This window comes from Falco biarmicus, chromosome 13, assembly GCF_023638135.1.
Source record: "Falco biarmicus isolate bFalBia1 chromosome 13, bFalBia1.pri, whole genome shotgun sequence".
Taxonomy (NCBI): domain Eukaryota; kingdom Metazoa; phylum Chordata; class Aves; order Falconiformes; family Falconidae; genus Falco; species Falco biarmicus.
In genome coordinates, this window is record NC_079300.1 from 26,795,665 (window position 1) to 26,815,699 (window position 20,035).

The 20,035-nt window shown below is 41.1% G+C and overlaps 1 protein-coding gene across 13 annotated transcripts in view; it reads right to left on the bottom strand.

Annotated features, from left to right (window-relative positions):
• Positions 1-44: 44 nt before the first annotated feature.
• The window catches only part of GIGYF2 (GRB10 interacting GYF protein 2), a 79,126-nt gene continuing 59,135 nt past the window's right edge, over positions 45-20,035 (bottom strand). For 6 of the 13 annotated variants that reach the window (XM_056357979.1, XM_056357975.1, XM_056357974.1 and 3 more), the window contains 16 exons: positions 18,488-18,654; positions 18,009-18,097; positions 16,897-17,004; positions 16,234-16,331; positions 15,637-15,737; positions 14,670-14,831; positions 12,768-12,869; positions 9,703-9,861; positions 8,301-8,537; positions 7,583-7,705; positions 6,763-6,966; positions 6,429-6,634; positions 5,981-6,135; positions 4,509-4,678; positions 3,974-4,121; positions 45-1,818 (listed from right to left, as the gene is read on the bottom strand). In XM_056357979.1, the coding sequence (XP_056213954.1) occupies positions 1,751-1,818; positions 3,974-4,121; positions 4,509-4,678; positions 5,981-6,135; positions 6,429-6,634; positions 6,763-6,966; positions 7,583-7,705; positions 8,301-8,537; positions 9,703-9,861; positions 12,768-12,869; positions 14,670-14,831; positions 15,637-15,737; positions 16,234-16,331; positions 16,897-17,004; positions 18,009-18,097; positions 18,488-18,654 (2,297 nt within the window). In that variant the 3' untranslated portion in view covers positions 45-1,750. The remainder of the gene's footprint in view (positions 1,819-3,973; positions 4,122-4,508; positions 4,679-5,980; positions 6,136-6,428; positions 6,635-6,762; positions 6,967-7,582; positions 7,706-8,300; positions 8,538-9,702; positions 9,862-12,767; positions 12,870-14,669; positions 14,832-15,636; positions 15,738-16,233; positions 16,332-16,896; positions 17,005-18,008; positions 18,098-18,487; positions 18,655-20,035) is intronic. The other 7 variants (XM_056357978.1, XM_056357977.1, XM_056357976.1 and 4 more) reach the window with 5 other exon arrangements.

Consider the following 20,035-nt stretch of genomic DNA (forward strand, 5'->3'; position numbering starts at 1 on the left):
AAACTCAGCTTTGACAAAAAGCAAGCAGAAAGTTTTCTCTCAGATATAATACAACCAGGTTTTATTTAAGTTCTCTCTTTCCCCCCCCCACACTGGCAAAAGTTCAGAGGGAGTTTAAAGTTTTGTAAACATTTTAACTACCCCTCTTCCCCCTTTTATGAATTTACAAAGCAAAGGAGACAGGGAGACCAGATTTGCAACAGTTCCAAGTCTCTCCATGCTATTGGATCCAAAAACTATATACAAGTCTGCAGCAGTCTCTGTATAGTTACTGTACATGTTTGGGGGCAGGGGGAAGAGAGAGGAGGAGGAGGAGGAGGGGAAGGTGACCCCAAAAAATGAATAAACCAAACGAAATAAAATCCAAAGCCAAACTGCTCTTGAGCGACTCGAACTGTTTTCTTTAGGCAGTGATGACAGAAGAACAGACCCCTTTATACAACTCCACCAAAACGGTAGCACATCTCCCTTCGCAGGTTGTAACCCTCTGGGAATGGGAGATGGGACCGGGGGGGGGAAACTAAGTGCATTTGGCAGTTTTCATTTTCTTTTTTTTTGTGGTGTGTGCGCGTGGGTGGATGGAGGAGAGAAGATGGTGTTAATCTTTCGGTGAGAGCAGAAGGTTACGATTCCATAAATACTTAAGGACTATGGATCCCAGTGAAGGTGCGTGAAGCAGTTGAAGGTGTAGGAGATAAGCAGGGCCGTCATTGCACATAGCTTCGCCCTCAACAGTCTCTCTTCATGACAAAAGGGCATCTCTGCGTGTTAACCTAAGCACTGCTCAAAATGACAACTACCTAAGACTGCTGGGGTACATATATCTGAAAGCCAGTGTTTGCCCTCACCAGAGACTGAAGATCCACACGGTAAAGATCCTACTGTCTCTTAAACGAGACAAATTTGCAGGAAAAGAGCTCAAAATAAACTGGTCCTAACCCTCCGAAGGTAGCATTTAAGGGATAAATTCAACCCGACAGAAGAGACGCCACCCCCCACCTTCTTCCCAGAGCAAAAGTCCCCACGTGTCCAGGAAGGCTGGAGTATGCTGACGGGGAACTCCTCCAGCTTCAGCATCACCACCTAATGAAGACAGACTCGAGCTTTCCCTCCAAAAATAATGTGCTGAGAAGGGCTGGCAGGGGGTGTGCAACTTCAAACCAACCCAAGCTAAACTGCGCCCACCACCGCCCCTCTCCTGCTGTTGCCAGTTCTAAAGTTAGCTTATGAATGCAACTCCTGGCTTGGGAGAGCACCTCTTGCCCTGATGGAGCACGGAAGTCAGTATCTGTGTGGCATTTTGGTTTTGACCAACATCTGTTAACCACAAACTCTCTCTCTCTCTCTCTCTCCATGACTGCACATGTTGGATGTGGTACAAGTAACCAGGAGAGGGAAGCAATGGTTTGCAGAATCCCAATTGATATTTTTTTTTTTCCAGGTATGTCAGCAGAAGAAATCACAGCACAGTGAAAGCTTGCTGCCCAAATCAGCCTTGCTGTGAACGAATCCTATCTCCCACCCTCCCAGGACTCTGAACAAAGTCCACTTGACTCTAGGCTGACAGTAGGAACAATGCCTGTGCAGTCCTGGGCAGAAAGCATTTGCTGGGGCTGGAGGAAGCAGCCTGAGATGATTGATTCTGTGATTCACTGCGAGGTGAAGAAGAACGCATGGTGGAGAGTACTGTGTCCAAAATGGAGAATCCATGGTTAACAGATGCAGGAAAAGCCAGTTGATTTGCACATGCTCAGTAGTCTTCCAAAGTCTCTATTTCTCCCATATTGAGCCGCTCCGATGAGGCATTCACTGAAAACCCTGTAAATCAAAAAGGACTTACGTTAAGAATCTGGACACGGTATAGTGTATTCGATGCAATACATCTGTTACATACATGTGCAGTAGCATGTGTAAAACAAGATGAATAACATGTGTCAAATAAAAACCTCAAGGGGAAATTCAGTAAGGCTAGAGATAGAATTACCCAAACTGTTTGGGTTTTTCCTTAATAAATCAAAGATAATCAATTGTGTGTTTAGATAAGTATCACTTGATCTTGAAAAACCGATCAGCAGACGACTGGTTTCAATTTTCATTTAAAAGATAGCATCTGCCGAGCTAGCACGAGGCACATCTAGGCCCAGTGGCAATGTGGCTCAACAGCATCTTGGAAGGGAGCATGTTTGAGTCAACTGGTACTTGGAAGTCCCTGTCAACCCCATACTTACATGGTCCAAAAGATCATGTATATTTTGTGAACTTGAAATCCAGGTGTGGAATCATGCTCAACACTTCAGGGGGTGTGAGCAATTCTACCCCTTAAAGTGTAAATACATGTACTTATGAAATCTAATGGCAATTCCATGTACTTCCATGATTTTTTTTTACATTCTATCTCACAAGTACAACATGAAAATGTACAGAGTTACACAGGGTTATGCAGATGGCTCAAGATGCACCTCAACTTCTACCCAGCCTTTTAACCGTAGAGTGCTGAGGACATGATGCACATGAGAAAAGTGCAAGAAAAAGCAAATCTTTTCTATAAGAAAAAAAAAATCCAATGTATCAACCTGCAACTTTCCTAATCAAATCCAATTTTTTTTACGCTTGTACCAACTCCATATGGAGTATGAGAAAAAGGAAAGCTGTCCTGCATAAGGCTACTAAATACAAACCTGAAGGCTTGCTCGGTGCTAGAAAACAAATGGCTTTTCACAGTCATTATCTTCAGCAGATAAAAAGTGCTGTGTTTGGTAGGTGTAAGAAAATTGTTCTGGCTCCCTCTCGTGGCAGTATGTTACCTAAGAGGTTTTGGAATGACTGGAATAGAGTGTACTGATTTTTAAGAAGCTGCATGTACTTCCCTTAGTTGCAAGTTCTTAATTGTATTTAGTGACCACTTCACATTACATAAGCAGGTTTTAAAACTATTCAGCTGAAGGCCCAGGTCAGGTTCACTGGACTGACAGCTGGGATGACAGAAGTCAGGACCCCACTGAAAAGTTCAGTATATATCAACACAAAAATCATTGATTTAATTTGAAGAGTATTGATTTTGTTAAGAATAAAAAGGAAGATAAAAAACAAATGAAGGACTCTGTAGGGCCTTGAAGCAGTGGCTTCCAGGTGGTTAATACCAGGCTGCTTTACACAAATATGAGCCAGCAGCACCAGAACAACAAATACTGGCCCAGTGCAGTGCCCTAGTTTTCTTTTTATCCCACACAGCACAAATGTGGACACATTTATTCTACAAGAATACTATAGCAATGCATTACATCCCACAATGCTCAGTACTCATGTACTTAACACAATGCCCTCATATCTTAAAGGCCACTTTAAAGAAACCTTTCTGTCGGTGCTAAAGGGGCTGGTTAATTTTTATGTGAGGATGGTAATTAAGACAGAGAATAAGCAAATATAAATAAGTAAAAAAAGGACTACTAACAATGTCATCTCAATGCCTCCAAATGAAAACTATTGACTTCATTTTGACATTTTTTTTCCCCCACAAGATCTTTGCTATCTTCTCTGAATGAGAGCGGTTAGCTCATGTGAAAAGGTAGGAAGGAATAAAGGCAAGCCTCAAGAAGCTGCTCCTCATGAAGAAACAGAAAATACGCTTTTCTTAAAAGCATGAATTAACATTAATTCCATAAAATAGGCACAGGTCAACTCAAAAAAGTAAATGCAGTTTGAATAACATCCCTGAACTACTTAAAGGTTTCCAGGTAATAAACAAGGTATTGAAGAGGCCTTTTCGCAAGGCACAGTTTGATAGAAGTTTTCCATGAAACCAATACAGAATTTTTAGAATCATTAAATAATAATACTGAAGCAAATTCTAAAGACACTTCAACAACTACCTCTTCTGCTCAATGGAAATACTGAATTTGAAGGTTGACAAGAATTCTATACTCCACAAGACTTTTCCCAAATTAAACATTCATCTCCAAAAATTAAAACTGACCTAACAAGCTGGGATCTGCACGAACCATTTTCTGTTTCTTCTTTTTCTTCCCACTCTGCCCAACCTCAAAATTGGGTTGCTGGTTGTTGCTCTGATTGGTCTGAAAGACCGAATGTAGCGAACTGTGGTTCATCCCCCACACTGAATCCTAGAAAACAAAGTACAAGATTAAAGTGCCATTAAGTTTGGTTTATTTATATTGAAAACATTCAGAGAGCCTGAAGCACTTTCTACATCATGTGTGGCAGCACTAACCACTGATGATGCAGCCACCCAGCACCGCTGCATCCTACCTCACCTTTCTAAAGCACATTCTGAATCAGCATGCCAAGACACTATTTGATGGACAGTCGGCCTCAACTGTTCGTTATACAGGAAACTTGATTTTGCAGTAAATATTTGAAACCTACTTTATTCTCTGCATTTCACATGACCTGTAAAATCCTGCTCATCCTCCTGCCAGTCCAGCAGAAATGCAGCCTCTTCCGACAAATATAGTCTCTACACTCTAAGGCCCATAGTGAGCAGGATTTACCTGTTGCTGCTGCTGTTGCCGTTGCTGACTGGCTTTCTGTTTGGCACGGCGCTCAAGAAACTGCTTGGCAAACTCCTTGGCCTCAGGAGTATCTCCGAGATAGGCTCTGATGTAATCATGGACCTCATAGGGAGACTCTACTTCCTTCAGGAAAGAAACAAACGTGGGAACTGCAAGAAGAAAGCAGACCGTGAGGGAAGGCATGTTGATATGTGAATGCATGCATTCAATAAACACAAACTTTGCATTTTGTTTCAAATATTTGCTGATCTAGTTGCCATGGCAAACAGCGTGCCCATCCAAGTTCCCTATAGTAAAGCCCTGCCATGCAATGCTTCATCTGTTCTGCAGTCACAGCTAGGGTAAGAAAGCCAGCTAATGTGATGAGAAGGAAAAATAAACTGACAATCCTAAAGGGTACACCAGCCCACCAACTTTAGCCACTGCCAGCTTTAATGCTCAAATTTAATGCCAGGCCAAAGTGGAAAATAGTCTTTTTTACAGCTGCCATCAGTACAATCTCCTCCTGGCTGAAGCACAATAGTGCTCCATCCACAGTGGCTGACGTAGCAGGCAAGCACCTGAAATGCAACGGTTAGCTCACCTGCAAGCCTCCTTTACCATCTTTTTTTCCTTAGACCAACTTTGCTGCACTGAGTTTTATTTTACATGGAGAAGGGCAAAGCAAACCACAAGCCAGGAAGACACCGGGACAACAGGCTGCCACCTGCGGCACAAAAGCAGCCTTGGAAACATGGAAGCTCACTGTGGCACTGCAGGGCCACAGCCTGTCCTCAGACACAAGATGCAGCTGGTTAGTACATCACAGATGAGGCCAACAAGTCACTTGTATCTTTCCTCTGAGAGGAGGGAAGCTGTGGCACTGCAGTTGTGTGAGGTGTGATCCTGGCTCTTGGGGCAGCACCTGTTCCCCACTCAGGTTCAGGGGCCCCCACAGAAGCACAGCCGTGCAGCGTGCAGAAGCTGGAGCACACAGATTTGCACAGGCCCACACTGGAGGCAGTAAGATGCCTGTAGTGCTTTGGTACAAGAAGGTATCTCAAGACTGGGCATTCCTCTAGGTGCCCTCCAGCAGAATTAGTACAAACCCCAACCTTTTTCACACCAAAAACCGCTTTGCACAGAGGCGTAAGATAATTTGGCTTGCTCTTCGAAGTGAACTGGATCCTCATCTGTCTGCCTGATAAATGCTTCCATGACCACCACAAATCCTCAGCAGAGCACTGGGTGACAGACTTTAACACTGTTTCCAATCCCCACAGATTTTCTACAGTTAGCCCAACAGAAACCATGGAGAGGACGATGCAGCGGGTTCTTTGGACCACTATTTAATGATGCCATTTTGCTGAACACACATTGATGTCATTACTCTCCCTCAGAACTATCCTGCCAGGAAGTAAACTGGATATTCTATTTTCAGTGGATCATTTACATTCCTCCCCACCACTTACCATCTAAGTTGTTGGCTGTGTTGAGTGCATGAAGCATCTGTTCACACCACTGAGTGAATCCATCCTGGGCTTTATTAACCCCCTGGAACAATTTCAACAGCTTCTCCTCTTCTTCCACTTTCTTGTTTTGTCTGCTTGTAATACCTACAGATTTACTGAGGTAAAGAGAAAACAAAAAATTACCAGACTAATCAACAGTACAGTATACAGTACAGTGTTAAAAGACTTGCTAGTTTACAAGATGCAAACACTGCTTAAGAACTAACTAATTTTCTAGGTAGATGACGAAAATAAATTGTGAATGGTCACCTATTAGCTATTTTTGTTGTCAAAACAGATCCTGAGTGACACAGAAAAAAAGGAAAACACATGAAGATGTTACAACTTCTAAGCGATCATCTCAGGAGTGGTAGCCTTTCTTTGCAAAAGCTCCTTCCCCAAGTCCTACCTGAGGCTGGCATTGCTTTTATTTTTATTGGTCGAGTTACGAGGTCCCACTTCCTTCACTGCATCATCCCAGAAACCCATGTTTGAGTTTTTGGTATCAGCATTACTCCAGATGCTACTGACTAGGTCAGATGCCCACTGGTTGCTGGGATTAGTGTTTAGGGAGCCCCACACTGAATTCCCAATGCTGGTGTGCAGGTTAGAGTGCTGCGGAAACAAAACAAAGAGATCCTGGTTATTAGCACCAGTCCTGGCAGAAGAGGAACGAACAGACATGGAGAACTTGTCAGGTATTGTTTCCCTCCACATAGTGATTAAATAAACACCATACATACCGTGGTATTTCTGACTCTGTTCGGCTGCTGGTGCTGCTGTTGCTGCTGTTTCTGCATCTGCCTTGCCTCTTCCTGCTGTATCTCCAGCAGTGACTTGGCGGTGCCTGTTGGTTTGGTGACATTACCCCAGCCTGACAATTTCTGCTGCTGTTGCTGCTGCTGCTGCTGAAGGGCCTTCATTAGTTCACGCTGCTGACGCCTTTGCTGTTGCATGCAAGACAAAAGGTGCTGGTCCATACTTTCGGAAGATCACTGCTATTCAAAAATCTAGCTGGGAAACTGGTTTTAAACTGGTTTTGCTCTTCTAGAGGGGTCTGGCTGACCTATTATTTTTTGAGCCATTACAGTTCCTCCAAAAAAGGAAGATACTAAGTAACCAGTAGATACAAACTTGTTTATTAGCCTAGCACAGATTAAGTTTGTCAAGTCATGACTGCAGCCAGCAAAGCATTTAAAGTCTTGGAGGAATACCTTCTCTCCTACCATCATTTGTTTGTTGCCCCATCCCCCCGTCCCCACCCGCCAACTGCCCTGGCCTTATGCCTATCTTCAAACATACCAGAGTTATGTTGTTCTGTGAACATATCATACCCCTAGGGTTAAAAGGGTACATTTTCCCCTCCTTTCAGATACTTGTATTAAGCAGCTACAAAAGTTTTCAAACTTACTGAACCTATGCCTGAAAGACAAGAGTTTTACTTGTGTTACACTATTTCAGAAAACACTGCTCATCCTCACCATTCCTTCTAATAACTTAACAGTTAAGCAGTCACAGTTCAGTCAATCCCAACAATTTACACTCTGTTACTGTTATATTCACCTCTTCTCGAAGCTGCCGTTCTCGTTCTTCTTCTAATTTCTGGATTTCTGCCAATGACAGTGTGGTCTGGGACTGACAAGCTCCTGAATTTGATTGCTGACCCCATGTTGAAGATGAAGGGAGCTGGGCAAAAACCCCACATCATTAGGAATTACAAAATGTGTTAAGAGAATACCGAAGTATAATCATGAAAAATCAGTTTAAGCCCAGGGGAAAAGAAAGGCCACCTTTAAAGTTTAACAGAACACCGGGAAGAATAAAATGGTAATAATGAAGTATAAAAAAGGTATTAAGTATAAACTTTCAAAGTCGCTTTAAATTGCCCTCTAACATATCATAGTCTCAGAGACAGTGTATCAAGAGTAACCTAACACATCCCTGACTGGAAAAGAGCAATCAATTTTGATTTCAAAGACTTCAGGAACTCCAAGCTTTAGAAACTTTGCACTGGCCCTTGCTCATTGCAGCAGAAAAAGCATCTGTATTAATCTGTGAATCCCTTTCCAGTAGGCTTCTATCGACCGAACCGTTTTCTTTTATATCTTACATCCTCCCCTTGTTTCTCCCATCACCTTCACCATCAAGTATTTACCCTCTTCCCTCTCCAGATAGTTCATCCGTCCCTGCTCTGTTCAAGCTAGTCTAGACAACCCTGAATCCAGCTGTGGTTTTACTTAATAGACTGAAGGAGGAAGTCAAACTGTAGGGAACACATTACCTTCATTTGTGCAAGTTGCTGCTGTTGCTGCTGCTGCTGCAGCCGTCGTAAAGCCTCCTGCTGCTGCTGCCTCTGTCTCATTATTTCTTTCTGGCGCTGGAGTTCCAGCTCCTTGCGCTTTCGCTCTTCTTCTTCAAGCCGCTGTCTGGCTGCCTCTTCTTCCATGCGTAGCCGACTTTCCTCAAGTCGCCGTTGAGCTTCCTCCTCTTCACGTGCCCACTTGGCAGCCTCCTCTTCCTTCCCAGGACAAAGAGAAGTAAAGTCTAAGTTGACTTAAAAAAAATCAACATTACTCCTACTTTGTGATAGTACATTCTGACAGAACAGAACCTTTGTATCTAATCAGTGCTGTTTAGGTTGTTCATTTACTTTTACATTTCTCAGGCAAGAAAGCCCAATAACATAGTTTATAACCCCTAAAGATACAAGCTCCCCACTGCACCACCAAGGAACTTCACAGAGAATGCCATCTCCCTAGCTCAGGCTAGCTAATTTCATACCACTTCCCTTCCAGGAATTCTGCACCTTTCAGTCTGAGCTTCCATCTCCTTAAACTACTTATAATCAAGTACCACTACACTTTCAGTGAAATAAAACTAATAAAAAGAGAAGATGCTTTGACATGAAAGAAGAAAGCAGGTGACAGACTGTTTACTATTGTTACTTAGCAATACAGTTGCAAAGGAAAAGATGCTTCTGCTAACAAAGGAGATGATGACTGTATGGTGAGACAGAAATGGTGATAAATGTCTTGTGAGGGACAGCTGTGAAAAAGGATTTTAAAATAATAACTGGCAATCCTGAAATGGACCTCGAAGTTAATGTGAAGCCAATCACGTTTTAAGATCAATTTGATTTATGGACCGTGACATTATCAATTAAGGGGCTGGAAGCTCAAGTTCCCCAATACTGACTTCTGATACTGACCCTGAGGAAACAAAACTGGTAATAGTAAGACAAGTAAACTGTGGCAGTGAGGATACTCTTGGCATAGTACAGACCGACTGGCAAAACTGATAGTCTCAGATGATGTAGAAGATAACAGTTCTACAGTAAAGGGCTCAGAGAGTGACAATTCAAAACAAACTATTATTCTGGTACTGTGCTCTACCCTTCTTTTGAAGAAAGGAGCAGAAATACCATGCTGCAAAGCCATTCTTAAGGCTCGAGCATGAAAGAAAACACTCCTTCAACACAAACCTTTTCCAAAGGCCAGACTGGATTCTGATTATTTCATCTGAAATCAGGATGCATGTAAACAACCTATTTTTCATTCACTTGACACTGTCTACAAGCTTTGCTTTCTTCCACCAAAACTGATTGTCTCCAGGCATAGATTCAAGTTTCAAAGCTTGTTCATTGTGGCAGCCTCTCTAATGAAATGTAATAGGTCCCTTTTCACCTGTTTACGAATTAACTCCTCTCGCTGCCGCCTTTCCTCCTCTTCTCTTCTTCTCTCTTCCAATCTTCTAAGTGCTTCCTCCTGTTGTTGCCGCTCCTCTTCCTCCCGCTGCCGCCTTAGTGCAATTTCCTGCTCTCGTTGTCGCCTCAGGGCTTCCTCCTGGAGTTGGGAACAAAATGTCAATCTATAAATGCCATTTTATTGACGCACTGCATCAGAACACAGACTACAACATGATCTGGCCAGATAAATGGCCTCAAGAAAAGCTCCATAGCTCCAAGCTATGCACTACCAAATCAACTGTATTGAACACTACAGACCCACATATTACATTTTTGGATGGAATGTGCATCTCATACTCAATTACTTCAATGAAAATAACACACACATGAAATCGTTGCCTATCTTTTGATGTTAAAAAGAATGGTGTTGAGAATGAAAGCAAAAGGTGAGACTCTTTCCAATAAGTACTAACTGTACTTGAACAGATATATGTATTTTATTGTGTGGGTATCATTAATCCTCTTTTTTTTTTTTTCTTTTTTGAATGTCAGCTATAAGCTGGAAGTTTCCCTACTTATAGGAGTTTCTAAACACTGACTACTCAAGTGTACTACAAAACTCAAACCACATCTCCAGACAGCAGAAATAAGCTGAAGGAGCCCAGTGCACTTAAGGACATAAACCTTTGGAAGCCTCGGAGATGTGGAAGGGCTTTGACGGGGCTATTCCTAAGCTATTTAAATATCATGGGCAACAAAAGGTCTCTTTGAAGGCTTTGATTTTGGGCTATCCCTACACTATTTAAATAGCTTCCAATAAATTATGTTTTGCTTTCCAAGTATTTATTTACTTAACTCAAAAATAAAATACCAGCACCCTTTCCTACTGCTCTGAAAACCAACACAAACAGAAATTTTTCCATTCTGTTACATGGTTTTTTGGAGGAGTGGGGCACAACTGGCCTTTGGCTGGCTTCATGTGTATTGTTAAATGGGAGCACATCTGTGCAATTTTTCCCCCAGTTCTGACTTTCTGTTGCATAAAATAGCCTTGTCTTTTGCTGCCTTTTCTGATCTCTGAAGTCCAGCAACTGTGTAACTGTCAAGGCCACCCTGCTGTTCAACCCTTCTATTCTCTCCACTTTCTGACTTGTCCTACCAGCTCAACCTGAAGATCCTACTTTTTGGACACAAACTTTAAGCTTTCATAAATATTTTCCTTTTGAACAGTCAGTACTGTGCCATCGTACTCTTAATTTTTATAAGCAATACATTATTCACAAGATGAAGGAAGACTAACTGTGCAGCATGAATATAAATTTTGAACTCTGGTAAATCAAGAAGTTAATCCTGAAATCTAAGAATCTTTTACTAAATTTGATACCAAACCTTCATCTACACACAGCATAGATAAACTGCAATACAGTTCACTGAACAACTCAACCAAGTTTCTCTCTCTGACAACGGCTTCAGACATCTACAGTATAACTGTCAGTAGACAGAACATCTTTTAGAAGCAATCCTATGGCATTGAAGAGCAGCTGGCTGCAAGCCAAGAAGTAATTCATATGCCTGTATATCACTTAAGTGGTTTAGGACTAATGTAAGTGCAATAAGTGGAAGTTTTATTTCCACTAGCTGGAAATTCAACAGTAGCCTGTGAGTCATTTTCTCATTAATCAGGTACTTGATTTGCATATTCACAAAAGCTTCAGGCACCACATGCAACACCTAGACCATTTTTGTAACTTAGGCTTGTAACTGTATTAATTGGACACACGCAGTCAAGTCACAGTAATGAAGTGTCCCCAATACAAGTGCTGAAAAATTTCTGCTTGTTGTTTCTTTTACTGAAAAGTCTATGAGGAGGCTGGAGGTGTGCCAGTTTGGTTTGACTAGAGACCACACACCAGGATCTCTGCTCAGGATGCCTAGCTGCCAGCCAGGCTGTGGGGGGATGTTTGGCACTAGTCACTGGCATAACACGTAGTACGTGAGAAAAAAACAGTCACAAAGTCCTCCCAAACGACAGCAGTTCATTGACATCTCTGCCCTACTTTCCCTTCGGGAAATGAGGCTAGAATTGTCATTAATAAAGCTCTAGGGATCTCCTTCTTGCTCAGGCATGCCAGAAGAGACACTGATGAATGACAGCAATTTAAAAAAACAGACTTCTCTCCCCTAGAGAACTAAAGATGAACAGTGTTGTACCAACATGAGGAAAAAAAAATCTGCAAGATTATGAAAAGCTGGGAACCACGTGGCTGATGCAATTCTTTTTTCCTACTCTTCACAGCTATAGAAAAAGTTGTCTTAATATTTGCTTCTGTATCTTCTTATTATTCAATGTTTTTGTTTGAGCATGTGACCAAAAACATTCAAAGCTCTCCAGCTTTCTGCCACTGACTTGTATGGAAAAAAAGACTCATTCCTTTGGCTCTTACTGCTCCCATATTCATGGCTTCCTGCTCCACAAGAATCCCAATATTCTTTAGCATCTTTTCCAGTAATTGTTTTCAAGGACACATATCTTTCTGTACAGACAACTTACTTGAGATCTTTCAAAATATCTTATTGCAATATTGTCATATTGCAGAAAATCCTTAAGTAGCAATCCCCATTACAATAGACTCTGGATTCTTGAACAAAATATTATAGAATTTTTTGCAGTTAGTAACATCTCCAATTCTGCTTGTCTATATTACTAGAGTTTACAAATCTTTTTGTTTTGTGGGTATCATCTTTGAACCAGGCACTTTAAAACAAGCACTAAAGATATATTCAGAGAAAACAATTATTAGCTAATTATTAAACCTCAAATTTTGTTCCTGAAAGCAATCAAATCATTACAAAGCAGAAGATATCAGACCAGAAACAAAAAAAGAAATACAGGAACTACACAAGCTGGACATTACTGTTTGCAATTCTACAGTGCAAGTAATTGATGAAAACTATTAACAGAACTGGATTCAACATTTGGTATGACATTTCATCCTACAGAATTGAATTTCTATGAGTTATTTTTTTTATTTAGAATTCACCATCAACAGCGTATTTACTAACCTTATATACTAGTCTTTTATGCAGTATTACATCAAAAGCCTTCCTGAAGTCCAGGCAGATTAAGTCTACTGCTTCACCCCTCTCAGCTCTCACTGTCATCTCCTCAAAAGAAGTTAATCAAATTTGTTAAGCATCATCTCCTCTGTATAAATCCATGCTAATAAATCAGTTCATCCCTGATTCTACAATGCCTTCCAGTACAGAAGTCAGATTCAAATATTAGACCAGTTTTTTTTTAAATACAGAATACAATATTATTTTTTCTTTCCAGAGAAGAGCTAAAACTCTGTTACCTTTTCAAGACATTACTGCTCAGAATTAAGCATTGTCGCAATTATTCCATCAATAATGAACTAAGATATCTGCTGTTACTGCTTTTCAACCCCATTCTGCTTCCTCCTTGTAAATAATTATTTCCCATGACATCTCAGAAAGGGAGTCAGATTGTTTACTGTACAAATCCAAAGTGGACAAAAACCTCTGGAATTTAATGGACATTTCTAAGATGTTATACACAGTAGCAAAACTGTTAGTCTGAAAACAAACAACCCAAGTCTATTTATTTGAAGCCACCATGGATGACACACATTGAGTTACCAGGTGATCAGCTGAAAAATTAAGTCATTATTGAAACAGATCTAAAGCAACTCAACTCAAAAGTTAAACTTCTGAGTATATTGCTTTAACGCTACAGTGAAGCTTAAACTCGAGCTTCCACTGTATACCATAATGACTTGCTGTACACAAAAGTAGATACAGTAGAAAGGAGCCATTTATTTATAGATTTGATTCTTAAAGATACCATGAAAGCTAACCACATATCATGCTGCAGTCTATTAAAATAGATCTTCAGTGACAAAACCCAAACACTGCGTGAACTGAGGTCTATGACTAACTTAGAAATAAAAGTAAAGATTCTACTAGAGGCTTCCTCAGAAGTGTCTGACCCTTAAACCAGGAAATACACTTACAATTGCCCACCTAAGCACATAGAAAATATTATAAAGGACAAAATTATTTATGAATGCCTATTATTCATGTGCTACTTCACAAGGCATTTATTAACTCCTTAGTGAACAACCTCAACAATGTGCTTGCCCTTAACCTTCACATGCAGAGTGAAAACTAACTTTCACTGTCTTTCCCTCCTACAACACTTGAGGAACAGATGTAAGCTAGAAACATCAAGCTAGTAATACCTCCATTGTATATTCTTGTAAGATTAAGAACATACTACATATCCAACATTCATTCTCCTACTTTGACACAGATCACAATTAATTTTAACAAGTCTGTTCATCCAAACTACATCCCTTCCTTTCCTATCAACTCAGGAAAATAAAGCTGGTAAGATTCTACAACACAATCCAGATAATCACTTATTCAAAAAGATTATTTACTAATCTTTTACTAAGTTTAAAAGCAGGGGAAAAAATAAGCTAAATGTTACATCCATTTTCTCCAGTGAATCACTCTCTATATTCAGTTGTTTCAAACAGCTGCTCAAGCTCCAGTCTACTCCAGAACATACCCTTACCAAAACACTAGACTCCATAAATGGTGAATAAAGATTAAACATACAATAACTGGGCAACTAACTGAAGTCTAATATCGACACTAAGCAGCTGGGAGGATATTTCACATGGAATAAAGCCTCTCAGCTCACAAACAGGAACCTATCTCAAAGTGAATCATCAATGCAGTCTGAGATGTGGGCTATCTGGGCTCTCAAACTGAAAATCAAGAACAAAAGAAGAATAATTTCATATACTCACATGAAAAATATTAAAACTGTCTCCATACACACCTACCAAAGATTAATCAGACCCCACAGGACTCTTAAAAGTGAGTTTTATAAAGTATTAAAATTAATTAGAGATTAACTACATTGAGGAAACTCACTTGCTTCCTGCGGGCCAGTTCTTCTTCTTCCCGTCGTTTCCTCTCATCTTCCTGCTGCCTCCTAAGTAGCTCTTCTTGTTGCCTCCGAAGCTCCTCCTGCCTTTTCCTCTCCTCTTCCTCTCGTTTGGCCCTCATTTCCACTTCTCTCCTCTCTTGCTCTAGCTACAATTCACATAAAACTATACTCAGATGCAGGTAACGTATTCCTACACCAGTTCTTAGGGCAGCTCTGCTGAGATTATAGTAACAACATAACAGATGAAGCCTCTGACAGATGCTCTCCCTTATTGCAATTTTACCTATCAGCTGGCTGCCTACTGGGGTCAGATTCCTGAAATAGCCTAGAACAATTTCTGACAATTTCTGTTCTGTAACAAACACCAGTTCTCTAGTCAGTCTTTCTACATCAGCTCCTCAAAATAACCTCTGACTTTAGAAGCTAGTAGCGAGTTGCTTTGCAGACATAAAATAATCAGTTTCAGGAAATGTACAGAATCATACAGGTTCAAACTTACAAAAATAATTTAATACTAGAGTAAGTGTGAAACAACCCTGACCAACAGGACTCTTATGATTTCCCAAACAACTCCAGTAAAAAGATGCCAGGATTAAGAGAACAACTACCTGCTCCTACTCAGGGTTTGGCATGACAGCTCATGATGATCCCATTTTAAAATAGAGGTGGCTAGCAAAGAGTTTTTAATTACAAGTGTAAAACACATAACCAGTACTTTAGAGGTCAGTAGTACCTCCACAGCAATTGTTTCCAAACAGCAGTCCACAAGGATTTCGTAACTGGTTTCTCCAACCCCCTATTCTCTTTATAGTGTTTTCCATGAAAATCTGATCAAAAAATCATACAGAGTGGCCTAAAGATTGAAGGGCTAATAGTCTTCCATTGGCTCAAGAAACAGTTACATTGCAGAACAGCAATCCCGACTTCTTACAGTACAAAACAGTTTCTGACCTTTGCAGCTTTGGCCTTCTCGAGCTGCTGAAGTTGTTCTAGAGCTGGTCCCTGAGCTGCAGTATCAATGGGGAGATCCCAGACACTGCTTCCTTCCCAGACTAGACAGTGAAGAAAACAAACATTGACAAGCAAAAGTAAGCACATCAACAAAAAACAACTGAAAGGGGAAAACCCTGCGTATGCCGTTATGTTTTAAGAAATAAAACCGTAACACATTAGTCTCAGTCAGTAGAGGGCCACCTTATCTTCCTATAGAACAGCGTTTGTCCATTAGTGAAGCAAGGCTGGGTTTCCTACAAAATTCTACACAAAAACCAGCTATTCAAACTCTTCCCATCAGAGCAGAATGCCTTTAAAATACAACACTCAATCCCTCTGAATCAAGATTTCCCATAACCATCCGCAAAATTACCATCATCTTCACAGCTCTCAAATGGAGTTTAAACTGCAAGGCAAAGTAGGCTGAACCAGTTAAAAAATACTGATGCAGGAATAATTCCCCCTAGTGTCAAAAAGGGAGCAATCATCTCAAAGATGCTGGCTCTTAATCCATGAACTTTTCTCATCCGATCTGACACATGCTAAGCATCTTACCTGTAGGCTGTGAAGCTGACTGAAGTTCCCATATTGAGCCAGTGTCCGGCACTGACACAGACCTTGTAACAGGTGGCATCATGTTCTGTTCAGATATTCTGTAATACCAACAGGAAGAGTCAACATGCCACTTCCAGGGAGAGGAGTGCTCTGAACACGCATGAGATTCAGTAACTTGTAACATACTCCTTTCCTTCCACACCTCTATTTAAAACAAAAATACGATGTGGACAACACTAGCTGCTTGCAGAGTTCTTGCTCATCTCACCCCTGCCACCAAGTTAAGGGCTAAGCCAGCTACTGCTACAGTTTTGCATTTGCCGCTCACAGGCTACTTTGAAGAACAAGCATCTAGTATTGCAGAACTCAATCGGCAAAGCCATTCTGTTACCAGCACAACAGATCTGTCAAACAGGTATGATTTCAACTATAAAATTCTTCCTTGACATTTTCATAGACATTCTCCAAGGTAAAGGCTGCATATATAAAGTAGTATTCTACATCCTGTAACGTTTCATATTCACACAGCCTTTAAAATATGTAATGCTCAAATATGAGTAACCTTGAATAGGACAGGACCACTCACAAAATTATAATAATCATTATATTCAACTTAAAGAGTACAGGAAGAATGGAATTCAGTTCAAGTCTGGGCTAACTCACCTCATCTTCAGGGCCTGGAATTGTTGCAAGAGAATAGCGAGCTGCTGCTGCTGCTGGGATGAGAGGGCTGCCTTTTGCTGCTGAGCCAGCATCTGTGCATATTGTTGTCTTCAAAAGAGAAGCAGAGAATCACTGGTATTTGTTCACTTGCTTATTTATATAATGCCCAAGTTGCAGAAGTTGTGCATAGGTTCACTCTCTGGGACTAATGCCCACTGACCTGTACAACGTACATGCTAAATACTACAGGGAACCACAGAATGGGGCCTTGGAAAGAATCAAAATAGAAGAATACAACAAATTGGCCCACATAAACAAAACCAAATTTCTCTTCACCCTCAACTATGTCAACTGATTATTGCTGTCCAATGTTTCTAAGCTGTGCAACACTACTTCCCTTTTTCTATAAATTACAGACTGCTCGAATTCATCTGGCTTTGACAACTGCCTACCTACACAAAACCATCTCTTCCCCAGCATGTTAAGGTATCCCCTAGCAGAGGGGCAGGCTCTTGCCTTATCAAGTCATAAGCTGACAATCAGTATTCAAAAACCATTTGGCACACACTTTCAAGACCCCTTGAACAAGTAATCCGATTGCTTTCTTTTCACCAAGCTCCTACAAAATAAGTTTTTTAGGAACTGTCCAGAACTGAACAACTGACAACTTTGGCAAGATGGATGACATACTGCTTTCTCCAGCAGTTACCTTCCACTGATCTCTGAAAAGCTGAGCAAGCAGACCAAAAGCTCTGCCTTCTCCATTTGCAGTTCAAAAGATGTGTAGCCTTCCCTTGACTCCAGAAACATCACAATAAGGACAGCTGGGATTCAGTTTGATCATAATGACTACCTATGTATCAGGTCTCACCAAAGCAGCTATGCACAACACCAAAAAACACCCTGAAAAGAGTGCCTGAGGTAGCCACACTCTGTCCTAATCCTGTAGGCTATCGAGCCTCTGGTGTTTGTGGAAGCAGGCTACTGCTGGTGGAGGTGAAGCACTCCCAGCCCACTGCCCAAGGAAACAACGACAAGAAGCTGAACCCAGATGATTAAAAATGCAGAGCAGAACACAGCCACTGGAAGATCTCTGGGACAGGCAGTCTTACTGTATTAAAAGATGCTGATACTGGAGGTGCTGCATTTGGATCAGGGCCAACTCTTGTTGTCTAGTCAGCCGTTCTTGGTCCAGCTCGCCCTATGTTTAGGGATAAAAAATTCTATATTAATAACATATAATAGCATATTTCAAATGCAGGCAATGTTAAGAGTTGCATTCTGAACTGAAGAGACAAAGAAAACAGAAAAATGCCTAGACAGAGACCAATATTTACAAAGCTTGGAGTACAGTGACTGTGAAATACACAGCACTTGTATGTATCACAGAACAAAGCCTTCCAGCCACAGACACGGCAAACCAAATATTTTTACACTGAGTATCTTTTCTCCTCTTAAAAAGGTATTTTAAGAGAGTTCAGCTTTGGTGCTTGGAATACCTGCAAGTCCAAGACAGAGCAGTTGACAAGTAAGTAATTCCATTTCTATTTGTTACAGGACTATTTGAATACTGTAATTGTCACATAATTACCAGATGTGGAAGAGGTGCTGGACCTGGAGTGAAGGGAACCCTGCCCCACATTTTCATGATGTCTCCAAGCGGCTGGAAAGTCTCATCACAGGCTCTCTTAACCAACAGTGACATAGTGAAGTATCCGGCCTGGAACCACTCTGCCATCTCCTGATTACTGAAAGGACCTGAAATAACATCAACCAATACACACAGGGGGAAGGGGAAGTAAGGCAAAGTTGAGCATACTGGAAACAAAGAGCATGGGTGCTTGCTAAAGTAACACAGTACTTTAGTATCAGGCATTCCTGTCCGCCTCATCCATTTGGCTGGACAGACGGTACACTCAAGGCTGGAGTGCCAGTGCACATACCTAGATTGTTACATTGGCTACCACATTCCCCCAGACAGTCTTTAATGAAAAGTACATGACTGCTTTTACCATGCACTGGAGGGAGATGAGTCAGCTTCAAGATGGAAGTGAAGCCACAGTGGTGTGGAGCTTGGTTGAGCTAATACATGCCCTGCCTTCCAGAAAAGCTTGCTACTTCAGGCTCAGCATCCGATTGACGACACCTGCGATTTCCAGTTTGGACCTCAGCAGCATCCACTAGCTGACAGTGCTAAAAGCACAAGTGCTCCTTTCCTAACATCTACCACACAGATTATTAAACAATCTTATTAGCCTGTTTAAACTCTTGCCTTCAAATCAGAGAAATTGATGTTTTATAGTTTTCCTTCCAGAACTCAGCAGATGAGCAGATCCACCTCTGAGCAGACCATTAGATTATTTAAGATAACAAGGAAACCAGTTTCTCTTTTTTCTCAAGAAGCTACACACTCTTCCCTCTCTTCCTCTTTTTCCTGAGAAAGATTTCAGTCGCTCCCTTCAAAGAAGCACTCCTACACTAATTTTACATATTCAAATGGACACAAAGCTAGTATAAACAAACCAGATTATTTAACAAAGAACCACATAAATAAAAAGTTTTGCAAAAATATCTTCTGGAAAGCAAGAATGTTGTGTACTTATTGCCTTCTCTTTAAGAAGTATCTCGAGATGCTAATTCCTTCCAGAGAGGTATCCCAAGAAAGTATTACGTGGGAGTGTCTACTTCTGGAGGTCAAGGAAGTACTCCAATAAGAACCTGTTAGGATTGTCACTGAGCAATAAACACCCAGCAGCAACTAACATACAGTTTCAAACACACTGAGCAAACAACAATGCTTTATAGTTAACATCCTTCAAAGGGGTGAGAAGAAAACCCTAAAGATGTGAAATACCTGCAGACAAGAGACTGGGACAGGTCCCACAAATCCTGTTTAGAGTTCATAGCTGAGGAAGTTACACTAAACAGCGTTAGCAGCTACTACTTAGCAAAGTACAGCCAGTACGGAACTCACTGCCTCATTACATTTTTGGGAGGCAGCTAAGCAGCTGCTAAAACAGAGCCCCAAGACCTCCAAAAGAAAAGTACCTTCTGAAAGCAAAGATGCAAGTATCTATACAAAAGGCCTATTCCAACTTTCACTGCATGAAAACCAATTGAGATTTCTCAGCAAAAACTG